The sequence below is a fragment of the Mastigoproctus giganteus genome, chromosome 5 (assembly GCF_048544385.1).
Source record: "Mastigoproctus giganteus isolate SK-2022 chromosome 5, ASM4854438v1, whole genome shotgun sequence".
In the NCBI taxonomy this organism is placed as follows: domain Eukaryota; kingdom Metazoa; phylum Arthropoda; class Arachnida; order Uropygi; family Thelyphonidae; genus Mastigoproctus; species Mastigoproctus giganteus.
In genome coordinates, this window is record NC_143579.1 from 11,500,541 (window position 1) to 11,519,352 (window position 18,812).

General features: G+C 38.9%; 1 protein-coding gene across 4 annotated transcripts in view; it reads left to right on the forward strand.

The window, feature by feature from the left end:
• Window positions 1-18,812, forward strand: part of LOC150085171 (5-taurinomethyluridine-[tRNA] synthase subunit MTO1, mitochondrial) — a 421,026-nt gene that overhangs the window by 97,549 nt on the left and 304,665 nt on the right. For all 4 annotated transcript variants that reach the window (XM_090373908.1, XM_090373907.1, XM_090373910.1 and 1 more), the window contains exons 8-9: window positions 2,941-3,053; window positions 15,615-15,688. In XM_090373908.1, coding sequence (XP_090230034.1) covers window positions 2,941-3,053; window positions 15,615-15,688 — 187 coding nt within the window. The remainder of the gene's footprint in view (window positions 1-2,940; window positions 3,054-15,614; window positions 15,689-18,812) is intronic.

Sequence of the window (18,812 nt, forward strand, 5' to 3'; positions counted from 1 at the left end):
TGCAGATATTTGCCTTTAGCCATCTGTCGTTGTGGAAGTTGATAGGTTGAATAAATTTAAGGAGGAACTGGACAGGCATTTGGACGGAATGGTGTGTTTTTTTTTTTTTTTTTTTTTTCTTTGGCTGATGCTGCATAAGCTCATACATTTGCTTTCTTGAATCACATGCCACTACTACTACTAAGCTCTTTGAGTAGACTGGGGTTCAAGCCCCTGACTGCTGAATATGGTCGATCTGCCAACCCGCATTGGACCAACGTGGCAGATTATGGTCCATTTCCCTCAGCATGAATTGTTGAGGAGGCTTCCATCCTGCAGTGGGTTGATAATGGCTGCACTTTACTTTTTTTTACCATAAAATATGTGGAACAGCACTTACCTGCATCAGACAAAAAATTCATCTTTATGAATTTTTTGTCTGATGCAGATAAGTACATTATCTGTTTATTCCTTCTGATTAACTAATTCTTCCTTAAATTTATTAAAAATACTCACTTCTGTGTCACAAAATGGAAGTTTGTTCCAATAATCAGTGACTCGGACTGAACAAATTTTTGCTTAGCACTCCTGTTACCATCCCTTTTTTTTCAATTAACAGTAGATCTGATTTGTCAGACAGGATATCTCCTTAATGAATCCATGCTATGATTGCCATATAACTGTATTCCTCTCAAGACAAGCCTGCAATAATTCTTTAACTACTGATTCCATTATCTCTTGGAACAGAAGTCAAGCTTACAAGTTTGTAATTACTCACTTTACTTCACTCTTTGATCTTCCTTTGTGAATAATAGAGGCATCACACGTCTCCAATCTATAGAGACCCCCCCCCCCCGACTAAGAATGCCCTCATAGTTATGCACAAGGGTTTGCTTGCCTCTTTTGTTGTATTAATATTAACTAATGTTAATGCTAATGTACCAACCGTACCAACTATGTGTACTACACTTAGGGTGGTAGAAAACGAAAAAGACCTGGGAGTAATTGTGCAGTCAGATATGAAGTTTTCTGAGCAATGCAGACAGGCAGGTCATGGGGTTTTGTCAATGATGTACAGGAATTTTGCTAGTAGGGAAAAGGAGGTGATTATCCCTTTGTATAAGACAATGGTCAGGCCACGCCTTGAGTACTGCGTACAGGTCTGGAGGCCTCATTTTAGGAAGGATGTAGATTTGCTTGAGCATGTACAGAGAAGGGCAACAAGATTGGTGAGGGGAATGAAGGGATCCTCTTACCAAGAGAGGCTTAAGTTCTGCAAATTGCAGCGGCTGGAGACTAGGCACCTGTGAGGTTATCTGATTGAGGTGTATAAGGCCTTGAATGGGTTGAGCATGCTGAATTCTGATGGGATTCTTCCACTTGCTCAGATTACAAACCTAATTAGCCATAAATTCAAATTGAGGAAAGACAGTTGTAGAATAGATGTGCGGAAATTTGCCTTTAGGAAAGACAGTTGTAGAATAGATGTGCGGAAATTTGCCTTTAGCCAGCGGGTGGTTAATTGCTAGAACAAACTTCTGTCTGTCGTCGTGGAAGTTGATAGCTTAAATAAATTTGAGGAGGAACTAGACAAACAATTAGAGGGAATGATAGTGTGCATTTTTTTTTTGGCTGATGCTACATAAGCTCATACACTTGCATCACATGCCTCTATTACTATTATTACTATTAGTAATGGCAAATGATGCAAGAGAAAGCAAGCTTGCACAGCATCAGCCAAAAAAAAAAAAAAAAAAACCTCTTCATATCACCCATTCATTCCCTCCAGTAGTTTATCTAGTTCTTCCTTGAGTATATTTAAGCTATCAACTTCCACAAAAACAGATGAAGGTTTGTTCCGGCAATCAACTGCCTACTGGGCTAAAGGCAAACTTCCATACCTCTATTCTGCAACTGACCTTCAATATGAATTTGTGTTCCCTCATGTGCGTATCTGAGAAAGAGGAAGAATTCAAAGCCTTAAACATCTCAATCACATCACATTGCAGGTGCCTAGCCTCGAGACACTGCAATTTGCAGAACTGAAACCTTTCTTGGTAGAAGCACCCTTTGTTCTGCTCACCAATTTCATTTCCCTTCCCTTTACTCATTCCAGCAGTTCAGCATCCTTCCTAAAATAAGGCCTCCGTGAAGTACTCAGGATATGGCCTGATAATAATAGTTAATATTTTAACTACTATATACATAAAAAAAAATGTAAAAAATAGCCCAAAATGTTTGAAATAACAATTCATTTTGATAATTTGATAATACCTGAGCCCAAGCCTGAACATCGTGTTATTTGGCCAAAGGGCCGGGCCCGGATCCGTGCACACCTCTAGTATATGGTTAGTAGTTATACTGTATAGTACATGATTAAGTTGTTCAAAGACATTTTATGCAAAACATCTTTTTTTATATAAATACCTTTCCATATAAGTTTTTACACCGGCTGGCAAAAATTTACGTAAAGTCGAATTTGTGTGTCTAGTATTACATAAATTGGAGAGTTTCTGTATATATGTATATAGACAAATGTATTTGATATTGAGTAGGGTTGTTGACCTGTCAGGTGTAAATTTTTTTTTATTTTTATTTTCTTGTTGTAGGATTGAGTAGGGTTGTTGACCTTGACAGGTCAACAACCCTACTCAATATCAAATACATTTGTCTATATTTCATTATGATTGATGAGTATATCTGCTATAACTAGTAGTGTTCCAGATCCATAATCCGATTTAATAAATTAAAAAATTTTTCGTTCTTTTTTAGACATTCAGTTTTATCACTACATCCTATTATTTTTATTTATATTATGTATGTGTGTGTGTATATATAAAGCTGATGCTGAATAATGGATTCCGAACCAAATTGACTTCTTTCCTTTATTAATAACAATGTAATCATTAATATAAAATAAGATACAAAAATTATACCTTGATACTTAATGTTTTGTTTTAGCCTGAAGAACAAGTACCAACTTTTCTTACTTTGACAAATTCAGAACTAGAGAAATTGGTCCTTGAAAATATACATCTTAGTCGGCATGTTAAAGAAGAAGTCAATGGGCCTAGGTAAGAAAGCAAAAGCATTTTCTAATTAACATTACTTTATTTTCTTTCCCTGATTAAAAAATATGTGTATTTAAAAACTATAACTTGCTCAGGTCAAGATGGAATAATGCAATGAAAAAGGCACATTCAAAATTTTAACTTAGAAACAAAATTTTAAATGCTGAATAATTTTTGTTTATCCCTCCGGTACATGTAAATATTTATGTAGAGGGGTGATTCTGAAAAGTTTGATCAAAGTTGGAATAAATTCTACTCCTCAGAATGATGAAAAAAGTTCAAATGAACAAAAGTCTAGAAATGATTCCTTGCAACTTTTAAAGAATGTTACTACTCCTAATGTTGATATTGTCACTAGTGCTGTTCTACTGATTTCTATTTAATTTCATTTTAGATTTGCGTGAACCTGATTTAATGTTATCCACGCAAATGGTAACAGCAGGATAGCCAAATGTCTCTACCAGGGCACATTTCCAGAACAGCAAGTGTCCTGATGGGAAAACATTTAAGGCCATCATTAGCTGTCTTAGAGAAAATGGATCATTCACACTTGTGAATGCTGACTGTGTGTGTGTGGGGGAGGGGAGGTTGTGCCTGAACATCTGATTTAGAAGAATGCATTCTGAACCAAATTGAAGAAAATTTTTAGAATCAACAAAAAGATTACTAGCAGAGATTAGTGTTTCATGCAGCCGGCTAGAGGATTCTTCACGCACACAGCGTCCTTGAGGTTGTTGTGGACATTCTCTCAGATATGTCAGAAAAGCTGTACTTGCTATCTGGGAGTCTAAAACACTGATGGAATTAATATTCAGGTGACACTCAAATTAAGTGGACCCAGTTTCGGCAAAGTCCGGATGGTCTGTGACAGCCAAATCCTCTGCTTGCACCTTCACAATGGTGGGACTGTTAGTAATCCTGTGTATAACCCACATGCGCAAGCACACTGTGGGTAACCACCCAGGTGTGAACCAACGTAAGCAGGGGTCAAGGTGTGACACCCACACCACATGGAAGAATCCTGCCCCTCTGTGTTACCAGGCAATACCAGGTGGTAGATGATCCTCATCAACCGGTGCAATATCAAAACTTTTCTTATTGCAGGCTTGAAGTGGTGGAACCCATGTTTAGTCTCCAGAGGAAAGTTCCGGTCAACCCTTCCCCATTTCTTCCATCATGCAGTATGACTGATGACTTTTGAGGTTATGATGGACATCATAGCATGATTCAATCTTCCTTAAATTTCGAAGGTACAGCTCTAAAACGGTGTTCACAGGCAGGCCGCTAGTTAGTACACCGGACTGAACCTATTGGTAACACTCTAGGAGACTTCTGGATCAGCTAGTGTATAATCTTGCTACCTCTACTCTGCCAGATAGTGACTGGAGGGAGTCCGAGTAGTGTGTATGCGGGGGGGCATCGTCGAGGCCACATTATGTCAAGGATCTGGGTATATTCTTACCACGTGTACACCACATCCAAAAATTTCATTACTTCATACAGCATGTCACCCCCCCCACTTTTTCTTACTATTGAATACACCATGAATTGTCAAACTAATAGCGTAAGCTTATCTGCAAAAAGATCTAAACCTCCCAAACACTTCCTAGTTCATTTCACAAATATACGTGGTCTCAGTTCTGATCTCAACAGTGTCCATTTCCATTCGCAGTCTGCCAAACCCCATGTACTTTTTCTAACACAATCTCAGTTATCGGTTGATTGAACTACTGCTCATCTCAGTTGCCCAAATTATTTGCTGTATGATCCTTTTTGCCTCAAACGTGGTACCACAAGATGGTATCGGAGTGTCCATTCCAATATTCACTGTCAGAGACTTGGTAATTTGGAATCTCCTCTTTTCGATCTTATCTGGCTTAAAATCTCTCCACCTCATTCTGTCAAATTCATCTGTTGTCTCTACTGTTGTCAATGGGTCAACTGTTGATGATCCTGCTCAGGTAACTAACAAACTAAATGAATATTTTGCATCGACATTCACACATGAGGAGTTATTCAGCAAGGGGAATGCCAGAGGTGTATTGAACTCTAGCAGTAAGCTACAGAATCTTGAAATAACTGCGAGTAAAGTGGAGGAGAAACTGTTGAAGATAAACACAAGAAAGGCACCCGGGGTGGATGGGATCTATCCAGTTATATTAAAGGAGGCAGCAAAGGAAGTAAGCAAACCCTTAGCCATAATTATGAGAGCTTCCTTGGACTCAGGGGAGGTACCCATAGACTGGAAATGTGCAAATGTGACCCCAATTCACAAAGGAGCATCAAAGGCTGACACAAGTAATTATAGACCTATGAGCTTAACTTCTGTTCCAGGAAAATTAATGGAGGCACTGGTTAAAGAAGCACTGCAGGATCATTTAGACAAGACTTCAGTTATAGCTCGGACACAGCATGGTTTTGTTAAGACGAAGTCTTGCCTGACCAACTTGATTGGATACTATGATGCAGTCACAAAAGAACTGGATGCAGGGAATAACTTTGATATTATATACTTGGATCTTAGAAAGGCTTTTGATACTGTTGCACATGGAAGACTGCTACACAAATTGGAGCAGTGTGACATTGGAGGCAAATTGCTGCTATGGATAAAGGGGTGGTTGAGGGGGAGAAGACAGAGAGTGGTAATCAATGGACACTGCTCATTATGGACTAATGTTATTAGTGGAGTCCCTCGGGGCTCAGTGTTGGGTCCATTATTGTTTTCTGTATTTATAAATGATATTGATGATGGTATATCAAGCTTAATGTCCAAGTTTGCAGACGAACAAAGGTTGGCAGGGTTGTCAAGGACACTATTTGACACTATGCTGCTGCAACAGGATCTGGAAAGATTGAGCAGATGGGCTGAGAGGTGGCAAATGAAGTTTAACATTGACAAATGTAAAGTACTACACATGGGAAACAGCAACCCCAGAGCAACGTATCAACTCTGTGGTACTACACTGACAGTGGTAGAGAATGAAAGGGACCTGGGGGTGGTTGTGCAGGCAGATATGAAGTTCTCTGAGCAGTGCAGATGGGCTGCAAGAATAGCTCATGGAGTATTGTCAGTGATATACAGGAATTTTTCCAGCAGGGATAAGGAGGTGATTATTCCATTATATAAGGCAATGGTCAGGCCACACCTAGAGTACTGTATACAGGTCTGGAGGCCTCATTTCAAGAAGGATGTAGAGCTGCTGGAACGAGTACAGAGAAGGGCAACAAGATTAGTGAATGGAACAAAGGGGTGCTCTTACGAAGAAAGGCTTAAGTTTTGCAAATTACAGTGTCTGGAGACTAGGCACCAGCGAGGTGATCTGATAGAATTGTATAAAGCCTTGAATGGTTTAAGCATGCTCAATGCTGATGGGATTCTTCCTCTAGCTCAGAAAAATCACCTGAGAGGGCATAAATTCAAATTGAGGAAAGACAGATGTAGGATAGACGTGCAGAAATTTGCCTTTAGCCAGTGGGTGGTGGAACAGACTTCCATCCCTTGTGGTGGAGGTTGATAGCCTAAATAAGTTTAAGGCTCAGCTGGACAGGTATTTTGAACGAACAGAGGGGTGAAGTGGAAGTGGTTTTTTTTTTTTTTTTTTGGCTGATGCTCTAATCACTTGGAGCTCTTTGACTTCCTCTCTTTGCAACCTGACTTTCTCCAGTACAGCTTTCCTAACAGTGAGGGAATTTTCCTTGGTGATTTTAATCTTCTGGCTTCTGTTTTCTAGTCACACCAACCTACCTGGTCGAGATGCTGAGGCTTTTGTAATTACTAATGATCATGCATAGATGGTTCATTTACCCAAACAGTGAGGGAATTTTCCTTGGTATTTTAATGTTCACAACTCCAGCTGGCTTCTGTTTTCTAGTCACACCGACCCAGCTGGTCAAGATGCTAAGGCTTTTGTAATTACTAGTTATCTCGCACAGATTGTTCATTTACCTACCAGAATACCAAACAATCCTAACCATACAGCCAACACGCTTAATCTTTTTTTTTTTTTACAAACAACTTAGAAGTACACGGTCGAAGTGAGTGGTCCTTTAGGCACCTCAGATCAAAACTTGGTGATTGTCTCTTCTCCAATGGAGCCTTTATCTCATGGCTATTCCCAACCTCATGTTGTTTGGCATTACAATAATACAAAATTGGATGACTGGTGAGATTTCTTTTCTTCTTTTCCTTGGTCGGATTACTTTTTCAAAACTTCTGATGGCAATGTTTGCCCAGATGGTGTCAGTGAAGTTATTCTAGTAGGAATGGAATCCTTTATTCCACGCTCCACTTTAAAATATCATCCTTTATCTAAACCTTGGTTTTCCAATAAATGTGCTAACGCTATTCAAGAGAAGAATGTTGCATAAAAAAAATTTTTTTTTTGGCTGGTGCAGCATAAGCCTTGGGCTTCCTTGCACCATGTGGCTGGTAATAATAATAATAAGCACCGCAACCTATACACAGCCGACATCGATTACCGCAAGGACTTCGACTCTGTACCTCGTAGCTGGCAAATAGAGACCCTGAAGATCTACAAGGTCAATCCAATAGTGACAAACTTCCTAGGAGCAACAATGGCGAAATGAAGTACCACCATTAAGGTCGAGAACATCACAACCAGGCCAATTCCCATTAGAAGAGGAATCTTTCAGGGAGATGCTCTGAGCCCATCATGATTCTGTCTAGCATTCAACCCACTATCCACCATGCTCAACGGCAGCAAGTATGGATATAACCTCAAAGAAGGAAGAAAGACCTTGTACACCCTTATCCACCTGATGTACACGGATGACATCAAACTCTAACTGAGTTTAATGTCATCCGACAACCGAGAACCAACTCCAACAACTACTCCAGATCACCGAAGAATTCAGCAAGGATATCAGGATGGAATTTGGTCTAGAAAAATGCAAGACCCACACACTGCACCAGGGAAAATTAGTTGGCCGAAACTACCAGCTGCTGACTGGTAAAGAGATCGAAGCTATGACAGAAGTAGAGACCTACAAATACTTTGGGATGATGCAGGCTGAGCAGTTAGAGCACAAGGAAATCAAGAAGTGCCTGACAGAAAAATATCATGAGAGACTCAGAAGCCTGTTGAAAGCAAAATTGAATGGAAGGAACACAGTTAAAGTCATAAACACCCATGCAGCTCCCGTATTAACATACACATTCGGGGTCATAGATTGGACTAACATCGAGCTAGAAGATATCATGCGAAAGACAAGGACAATGATGACCAAGAGTCGCCAACACCACTCGAAGTCAGCAGTGGAGAGAATAACAATACCTCGGAAAGAGGGAGGAAGGGGCCTGATAGAACAACAGAAAACAGCGATAGTTAACCTGAAGGATTACTTCAAGAACAACACAGCACCACTCCATCAGGCCATAAGGAAGATAGATAAGTGGTATACCCCACTCAACCTAAGCGAGGATGCCCCTTCCACCCAGACAGTAAAAGAAACGAAGTTAGAAAGATGGGCAAAGAAGACACTCCATGGCAGACACTACAGTGACCTCCATCAAGATCACATCAACACCATTCTAACCTTCCAATGCATGGCTCCCAAGCGGGATGCTCTTTCCCGAGACTGAAGGATTCATGCTGATCATCCAAGACCAGGTAATCAACACCAGAAACTATAGAAAATACATCGCAAAGGAGCCCGGAATGTCAGATGACACATGTCGATGAAGGCGCCTCTTAGCCAGGTGGGAAGGAGCAGCAGTGCGTAGCACACGCTTCTTGATTATACCGGGGTTCGAGCCCGTCAAACCAAATACGGAGGATGCGGAAAGGTCAGGGAATGACTACCACATATTCCCGGAGCAATATGGCCTTAGTTGCTAATGCTCCTAAAAACCAAACAAACAACAAACATGTCGACGATGCCACCTGGCTTCAGAAACGAACCAACACATCGTCGCAGGGTGCAAGGTGATCACCCAGAATGAATACACTCATAGACACAACCAGGTAGCCAGGATAATATATCAGAAGCTAGCGAGGAAATACCAGTTGACCAAAGAAAGTGTACCATACTTTCTTTGGTCAACAAGTACGAATCCCCGGCAGTACTAGAGACCCGAACCCACAAGCTGTACTGGGATCGCGCCATAATAACAGATAAGACCATCCCCCACAACAGACCTGACATAACCCTTGTGGACAAGATGGAAAAGGCTACCTACCTGATTGTCATAGCGGTGCCAAACACTAGCAATGTTCAGAAAACCCACGAGGAAAAAATTAGGAAGTACACGAACCTGAGACGTGAGATCAAGGAGATGTGGCATATGCAAGAAGTATCGACCGTCCCAATCATTGTGTCAACCACCGGTATGGTACCAAAGACTCTACATAGCAGCCTAGCAGCAATAGGTCTCCCAGAGAACTCCTACAAGGAACTCAAGAAAGTCGCAATTCTAAACACCTGTAGGATAGTCAGAGATTTCCTCGACCGACAGTAACACCAGACATTACAACCACCCTGTGTACTTGGTAGCAGTATCCATCATGGAGTGGAATCCCCCAATCAGGGAGAAATAATATAAGAGCAATAATAATAATATTGTAATTGGCTTGTTTCTTCAGTTTCATTTTCTGCCTACATCAAAGCTTGCAACAATTGTAAAGCAGTTATTAATCAGTCTAAACTAGATTTTGAACAGCTAACAGTAGAAAACTTGCTTCTTGCCCCAATGGTAGAAATTCTTCAGTTTCATTTTCTGCCTACATCAAATCTCGCAACGATTGTAAAGCAGTTATTAATCAGTCTAAACTAGATTTTGAACAGCTAAGAGTAGAAAACTTGCTTCTTGCCCTAATGGTAGAAAAATATTCTGGTCTCTTGCCAAAGCTATTGGCCACACCTTTTGCTCATCTCTGCTCCCACCTCTGTCAAAACCACATGGCTCTGTTGTCACTTCAGTCAAGGATAAAGCTGACCTGCTAGCATACAATTTTTCTTCCAACTCATGTATTAATGATCCTGGTGAAACACTTCACACTGTTTCCAACATGCTCTATTCATTGCCTCTTGTGGTCTTCCGTCAAAATGATGTCAGAAGGATTTTGACGAATCTTGACGTTCAGAAAGCTCCAGGTCTTGATGGTATTTCTCCACTTGTTCTCAAAACCTGTACTGCTGAACTTACACCTGTTCTTTGATGCCTTTTTTTGCTTTCTTATTCCAAAGGTTTTTTTTTTGCTGCTTGGAGATTTGCTCATATATCCAGCCAGTTCCTAAAAAGGGTGACAAATCACTCCTATCCAATTTTCATCCCATTGCAATTATTTCTACTCTTTCTAAAGTAATGGAGAAATCGATTAACCGCGAACTCGTAAGAAACCTCCGTCTGATCAATGATTGCCAGTATGGATTCTGTCAGTGTCGATCCACTGGTGATAATCTGGCTTATGTATGAAAAAAATTCAATGGAAAATTTCGGCGAAACACAAGCAGGTGCTCTTGTCATCTCAGAGGCTTTCGATCGTGATAAAAGTCACGATTTGGCATAAAGGTCTTCTAAACAAGCTTCCATCTTATGGTTTTCCAACTGTTTTTTGTAATTGGTTATTCAGTTTTCTCTCTGATCTCTCACTGAGGGTGAAGGTAGATGGCTCTGTTTTCTAACTTCTCACCTAATGCTGGTGTCCCCCAAGGTTCAGTTCTTTCCCCCGCTCTTTTCTTCTTGTATATTAATGACCTTCTTCCATTGACTGGAAATCCTATCCATAGTTTTGCCGATGATAGCACATTGCATTCCACTTTCAGTTTGAGAAACCTTGCCCTGCTCAGTCATTTTCAACTTCTCGAATATCCACTACCAATTCCTTAAATGCCGATCTCCAGGTAATTCTCCAGTGTGGTAAAGACAAGTTAGTTGATTTCAATCCTAAAACTCAGCCTTGTCTTATAACTCGCAAAAAGGATTCTTCTGCTCCTATGCTTATCTTTGGTGACACTGATTTCTAGGCAAGATGATATATCTGTTTTGGGGATCACCCTGACTTCTAATCTCTCTTGGCACTAGCACTTTACAAATATTGCTTCCTCTGCATCTAAAAAACTTAGTTTTCTCTCACTCTCGGTGTTACTTTTCTTCCAAACAGCTGTTCACTCTGTACAAATCGCAAATCCGCCCTACCATGGCATATTGTTCCCACATCTGAGGCAGTGCCCCAAAACCTCCCTCAGGCTTCTAGATTCTATTCAGAAAAGGGCAGTTAGATTAATTAATGACTCATCTCTAACTGAGTCTCTCCACTCGCTGTCCCATAGACGTACTGTTTCTGCTGCATGCCTTTTCTACAGATACTTCCATGGGCACTGTTCTTCTGAATTGGCTTCTATAATTCCTGCTCTCTATTTCAAAACAGTCCGAACATGTGCTGCCACCAGCCAACATCCATTTCTGTCCAACTCACTGAACCAACTTTTCATCTTCCTCGTTTATTCCTTCAACTGTCGTTTTCTGGAACAGCTTTCCTCCATACGTATTTCCTGAAAATTACAGTGTACAGAAGTTCTAAGTGCAATGTCAACAAATATCTTCTTTCGTCTTCTCAACCTCCAACTCATGCACGGTACTACGTACTATAGGTTCTAATACCTCTTGTGTTTGGGGTTTACATAAAAAAAAAAAAAAAAAAAAACTGTAATAACCAGGGCTACTAAATACATATCTGTTTTTACAGTACAATAAAATGCATTTTTTCTTCCTTTTATGTTTTATTTTCTCATGTTGCACTCTGGCTACTTCACTGCTGTCCCCAGATAAAGTTTTTAATTGAACAAATATCTTTTTTATTTTCTCAATCTCCAACCCAAGCACGGTACTAAGTACTACAGTTTCTAATACCTCTCATATTTGGGGTTTTCATAAAAAAAACCAAAAAAAACCCCTTTTCTGCTTGATTAGCACCGCTGCTTCATCAAGAGGATATAGCTGGATAACTGAGAAAAAAAAAACAAAAAAAACGACCACCATCCTTATCATATAGTGACTACATGCTGTTTCACCCAATTATTTTCCAGCATGCATTCTGCCAGTGGGTTTTGCAGCATTTTGTTGATCCTGACTTCATTCCATTGTATCTCTTGACACATGGGACAAACTTTACCAGGGATGGTATTGTCAATTTTCATAATGAATACCTGTGGGCAGAGGAAAATCCTTATGGGACTGCTCAATCTTGGCATCAGGAACAGATCACCATCAACATTTGACCCAGTTTCATTTGACCTCGTGCACAGCAAAATAGACATTTTAGCAATATTTATAAGAGATTAGAGTTTTTATTGGAAAAAAATCCCGTCCCCCCATTTCTTGAGGATGAGAACATAAATGTGTTTTTGCAAGATGGTGTTTGATATTTCAACATTGCTACGTGAATGCTGAACACCTGTTATCGTGGTCACTGGATAGGTCAACGGGGACTGTGTGACTGTGTTCAATTCCACTTGGTAGAGAAAGAAAGGCTTCGAGTGCATTGTAGTTGGCTTTTGCACAATTTTAAATGCTTGCACTAATTTGAATATGTTTGACAAGTCAGTGCAAGAGCAAAGATGTGTTTGATGCCTACATTGCTGCTCAAGGAGGCCATTTTGAATACCTGATACAATGTGGAAGCTGAATGCCTTCAATATCTTTTAACTTGTGCTCTTTAGGATCACCACTATGACTAGCAACATGGCTGACTTCAAAAGGAAGCATTTCCTTATGATATTACAGGCGGAACCTATGTTCATATGAACCTCCCCCCTCCAGTTGTTTTGGTGAGTAAAACTTGGCCTTTCCCAATTTTGGCCAAACCTTTTGGAATCATCCTGTTTAGCTTTTGTTGTTTTATACATTTCTCATGATTTTATATAAATCAAAATGAGTCATTCTCAGTGCACTGTTCTATCATCAATAACAATGGGAAAAAAAAAACAATACTTGGAACGAGAGCAAATCAGACTACTCCATTTGAAAAATACTTAGTATCCTGGTGGTCTCCTATTGAGTGTTTAATTTTGTTAGTATACTGTATACTTTCAATGAAAGAACCTTGAAAGATTTTTATGATATTGTGATTAAAGTTATTTATTTTTAATCAGGTTGGTGCAATATTATTTCACTATTATTTAAACATGATATCCCGTTGTATTTAATGATAAACTTTAGCTTAGAGGTTCCATAATTTGTTCTGTAGATGACTCATAGATGACTGTTCAAAACCAAAGTAACTGAATCGCACAATAGTCTTGAAAGGTTCTTCTTTCAGTGAAGGAGGTACAGTTGTAATCTAATTAGATGACAAAATGCACAAGGCATAATTTATTATGGCTTTAGGTCATTAACTTTATAATATCGGTGAAGATACACCATAGTTTACCCATAAATTTGAACTATGTATGTATTGTAAAGGCATCATTTTAATTGCATCTTATTGTGGGTGCCTTCACAAAGAGATAGCTGGTATTGCGCTACTTCAAATAAATAATGCTTCTCTAGTAGAGGAGACTACTGTTATTTATTTTCAGTGGATACCACCACCCAGATGATCGTTTCGAAAGCTAGTGGGCTTCATCATCAGTGGGTGGGCAGGTACCCTGGTAATGCAACATGTCATCACCGTTTTTAAGTAATTTATACAATATTAGAGATGCCAAATGGTGTAGGTAATAAAAATGTATTAGAAGACGAAATTTGAAAAATATGAGATTTAACTTGTACCTTTTTATAGACAGTTCTTCCGCCTGACACTCACATCAAATTAATCCAATTAATATATTATATGATACTAAATTTATGACATGATATTATGATTTAAAATTGTTAATATATACGGGTTTCTTAAAAGTAATCCTGTATTCAATTTCCATAATCTACTTACTGCCAAAAGGAAAGGCAAAGCAAAGTCGATGTACATCAACCACCGAGCAATAATGGACAGGAAATTGAAGACAATTGTCAAATTTACTAAAATGTTTTAGACCAAACTTCTTAATAAGGTACAAAGTTATTTCAGGATGGTCCATGATCACAAGAAAGTAAAGTGACACTTAACTATCTGCACTCTCTTTATTACTAATAATAAGATTCAATTTAGTGTACCGAGAAGAGATTATGTTTATTAACCAATGTAGATAATGTTACTGACACATGCGCGTAAAGGTCCACGAGTCTAAAATCGTGTATGGTCTACATACGTTTATAGCATTAGGGTTTAATTTCATTTCAAGTGTTTCAGCTATTAGGAGTTTTGTATGTTCATATTAGCATTAGCATTAGTAGAGGCATACGATGCAAGAAAGCAAGCTTATGCAGCATCAGCCAAAAAAAAAAAAAAAAAAAACCCCTGCTCCCATTTCACCCCTCCGTTCATTCCAAATACCTGTCCAGCTCAGCCTTAAATTTATTTAGGCTATCAACTTCCACAACAAAAAATGGAAGTCTGTTCCATCAATCAACTACCTGCTGGCTAAAGGCAAACTTACACTGTCTTTCCTTAATTTGAATTTATGCCCTCTCAGTTGATTATTCTGAGCAAGAGGAAGAATCCCATCAGCATTGAGCATGCTCAAACCGTTCAAGGCCTTACACACCTCAATCAGATCACCTCGCAGGTGCCTAGTCTCCAGACACTGTAATCTGCAAAACTTACGCCTTTCTTCATAAGAGCAACCCTTCATTCCATTCACTAATCTTGTTGCCCTTCTCTGTACTCGTTCCAACAGCTCTACATCCTTCTTAAAATGAGGCCTCCAGACCTGTATACAGTATTCAAGGTGTGGCCTGACCATTGCCTTATACAAGGGGATAATCACTTCCTTATCCCTGCTAGAAAAATTCCTGTATATCATTGACAAGACACCATGAACTACTCTTGCAGACCGTCTGCATGGAGGGGTGAAATGATAAGCTTGCTTTCTTGCTTCGTATGCCTCTACTAATGCTAACGCTAGACTCTGCCAATAATAGTATCATCATCCTGAGAAAGTTACTGAGGATATATGTATGCTAGAATAGTACCGAGAAGCCTGTGACATAGGTCCACTTAACAGTATCTTTAGCCTATTAATTAACACCCCCGACATAATGCCTGCTAAATAATACCCACAGGAAGGAACTGAATTGTGTAACTCCTATTAAAGACAGTGATAATTTCAATTTAAAAATAAACCCATTCTAACTAATATAGTTAAGCATTGTTATAAACAGTATACATGGTTTGTTCTAGTATAATTTTAAACCTGAAAGTATCACAGTGTTTTACTTGGTAAACTTAGGTGAAATTTTCATGCACAGAAAGTTTGTATTTTTATTTATGCTAACAAAAAAAAATATAAGTATATAAGTAAGGTATTTCTTCCATACTGGAGTTAAAATAATGTATAAGAACAGAAAGAATACCTAGACCATTATAAATTATTTTGTTTCACTGCACACACAGATAAATGTGTATATTGCATAGTAAAACGAGAAACTTAAAAAATATTAATTCAGTATATCTAATTTTTTTTTCCTTTCTATTTTAAGTTTTCTCTCTCTTTTTTTTATTTCAGATATTGTCCTTCTATTGAATCAAAAGTTTTGAAGTTTAAGAATCGATCTCATCAAATTTGGTTAGAACCAGAGGGTAATTTTTTTTTTATCATATATAATGTTTTTATGCACACCATACTTTGAAAATGTAAAGGACAATAAGAACTTAAATTTGAAAAATTAATAGTTTGTTTATTAAAATCATTATTGTAGCTAAAAATGAAGTTAACTTTTTGATCTAAGTTGATAAGAATTGTTTATTTTAGCTGAGTTCAATATAGTTAGAGAAGGACATTATGTGGTTGTTTTCCATTATGATTATTAATATATTTAATACCACTGTTATACCATGTGAAATTAATAATATAGTTTATTAAGCTATTCACCTAAATTACTATACATTAAGGTAATGTTTCAGGTATATTACCGATACCCATCATTAGACTGTGCTGTTGGGTTTGGTTTTTTTTTTTTTTTTTTTTTTTTTTTTTTTAGGAGCATTAACAACTAAGGGCATATTGGTCCGGGGATATGCGGTGGTCGTTCACTGACCTTTCCGCATCCTCCGTATTTGGTGGCTCACGGGCTCGAACCCCAGTACAGTTACAGTAAACACTGTAATCTGCAAAACTTAAGCATTTCTTCATAAGAGCAACCCTTCATTCCATTCACTAATCTTATTCTTGCCCTTCTCTGTCCTCATTCCAACAGTTCTACATCCTTCTTAAAATGAGGCCTCCAGACATGTATACAGTACTCAAGGTGTGGCCTGCCCATTGCCTTATACAAGGGGATAATCACCTCTTTATCCCTGATAGAAAAATTCCTGTATATCATTGACAAGACACCATAGGCTACTCTTGCAGACTGTCTGCACTGCTCAGAAAAATTCATATCTGCCCACACAATTACTCCCAGGTCCTTTTCACTCTCTAACTCTGTCAGTGTGGTACCACACAGTTGATACGTTACTCTGGGGGTTACTGCTTCCCATATGCAATACTTTAAATTTGTCAATGTTAAACTTCAGATGCCACCTCTCAGCCCATCTACTCAACTTTTCTAGATCCTGTTGCAGCAGTGTATGGTCATTAGTGTCATTAACAACCCTGTCGAACTTCATATCATCTGCAAACTTGGACATTAAGTCTTATATATATATATATATATATATATATACCATCATTAATGAATACAGAAAACAACAATGTACCCAACACTGAACTCTGAGGGACTCCACTAATAACATTAGTCCATGAAGAGCAGTTTACATTGATTACCATTCTCTGTATTCTTCGACTCAATCATCCCTTTATCCATAGCAGCAATTTGCCTCCAATGCCACACTGTTCCAGTTTGTGCAGCAGTCTTCCATGTGCAACCGTATTAAAAGCCTTTCTAAGGTCCAAATATATGATATCAAAATTATTCTTTGCATCCAGTTCCTTTGTGATTACTTCACAGTATCCAATCCAATTGGTCAGACAAGACTTTCCCTTAACAAACCCATGCTGTGTCTGAGCTATAACTGAAATCTTGTGTAGATGATCCTGCAGTGCTTCTTTAACCAGTACCTCCATTAATTTCCCTGGAACAGAAGTTAAACTAACAGGTCTGTAATTACCTGTGTCTCCCTTTGATCCTCCCTTGCGGATTGTGGTCACAGTTGCACATTTCCAGTCCATGGGTACTACCCTGAGTTCAAGGAAGCTGTCATAATTATGCCTAAGGGTTTGCTTTCTACCTTTGCTGCCTACTTTAGAGATTCCATCCACCCCAGGTTCCTTTTTTATGTTTATCTTCAATAATTTCTCCTCCACTTTACTCTCAGTTATTACAAGATTATCTAGCTTACTGCTAGAATTTAATATTACTCTGGCATTCCCCTCCCTGAATAACTCCTCGTGTGAATGTAGATGCAAAAATATTCATTTAGTCTGTTAGCTACCTGAGCAGGATCATCAACAGTTGAACCATCGACATCAAGTGGACCAATCTGATTCATCCCCTTCTATCTAGAGTTTACACAAGTAAAGAACTCTTTGCTGTTTTTTTTTTTTTTTTGCATCCTTTGCCAAAGATTTCTCTTAATTTGCCTTTGCCTGCTTAACCTCTGTTGTCACTTAGATACAGACCAGCTTATATCTATCATAAGCTTCTGTGTCACCTGTTAATTTATATGTATCCTATGCATTTTTCTTGTCTGCCACATGTCTAATTAGTTCATCTGACATCGTAGCCAGGTGGGAAGGAGCAGCAGTGCGTAGCACATGCTTCTTGATTAGACCGGGGTTCGAGCCTGTCACCACCAAATACGTAGGATGCGGAAAGGTATATTCCCGGAGCAATATAGCCTTAGTTGCTAATGCACCTAAACACCAAAAAACAAAAAGAACAGTTCATCTGACATCAATTTAGGCCTAAATCTTGAGTAATGATTCTTAGTTGGTATCAAACGTAGTAGCTTCCAAGATTATTTCTTTGAATGCTTCCCATTTTGAATTTTGCTGTTGGTAAAATCATCAGTTGGTCCCACCGTATAGAATTTAAATATTGTCTCAGACCACCGTGGTCACTTTTATGAAAGCAAAAACCCTTCTTTTTACGCCTGGTGGTAGTTACCCCTTTGAGTTGATCTCACTTCAGCACACTGTGATCACTGCCACCTAGTGGTTCCTTTATATGTAGATTCTTAGTGCTTGAAGAATCACTACTGATAATCAGATCAAGAGTATTACTCCTTCTAGTTGCCTCCTGAACATGCTGCTGTAGAAAACAATCATCCAGTAAATCCAGAAAAGCCTTGCTAGTGTGTGAATGATCAAACCACATATTCTAGGCAATCTCTGGAAAATTAAAATCCCTATTGTAAGACTTACTCTCATTTTCCCTTTCCCAGTGCTTATGTCATTTCAATCAGACTCAACATTGCATTGTCCATTAACATCAATTGGTTGTTGCTACCGAGGCAGTGTTAGGTGGGTTGGAAAGCTGCTAGCTTGGGGGGGCGATACAAGGACTAATAGATTAGCAGTAGGCAGAGGTGAAAGTGATCTGCTTTTATTGGAATAAGCAGCAACAGCCTGGAATGCAAGATGCAGGGTATTTCAGAGACTGCTGGGAGTCATTGCGGTACAATGACTCCCAGGGTTGTGTTAGGGTAACTAAGAATAGGAACAGGTGCATGTATACTTGCGTGTACACCAATGCTAGGAGTT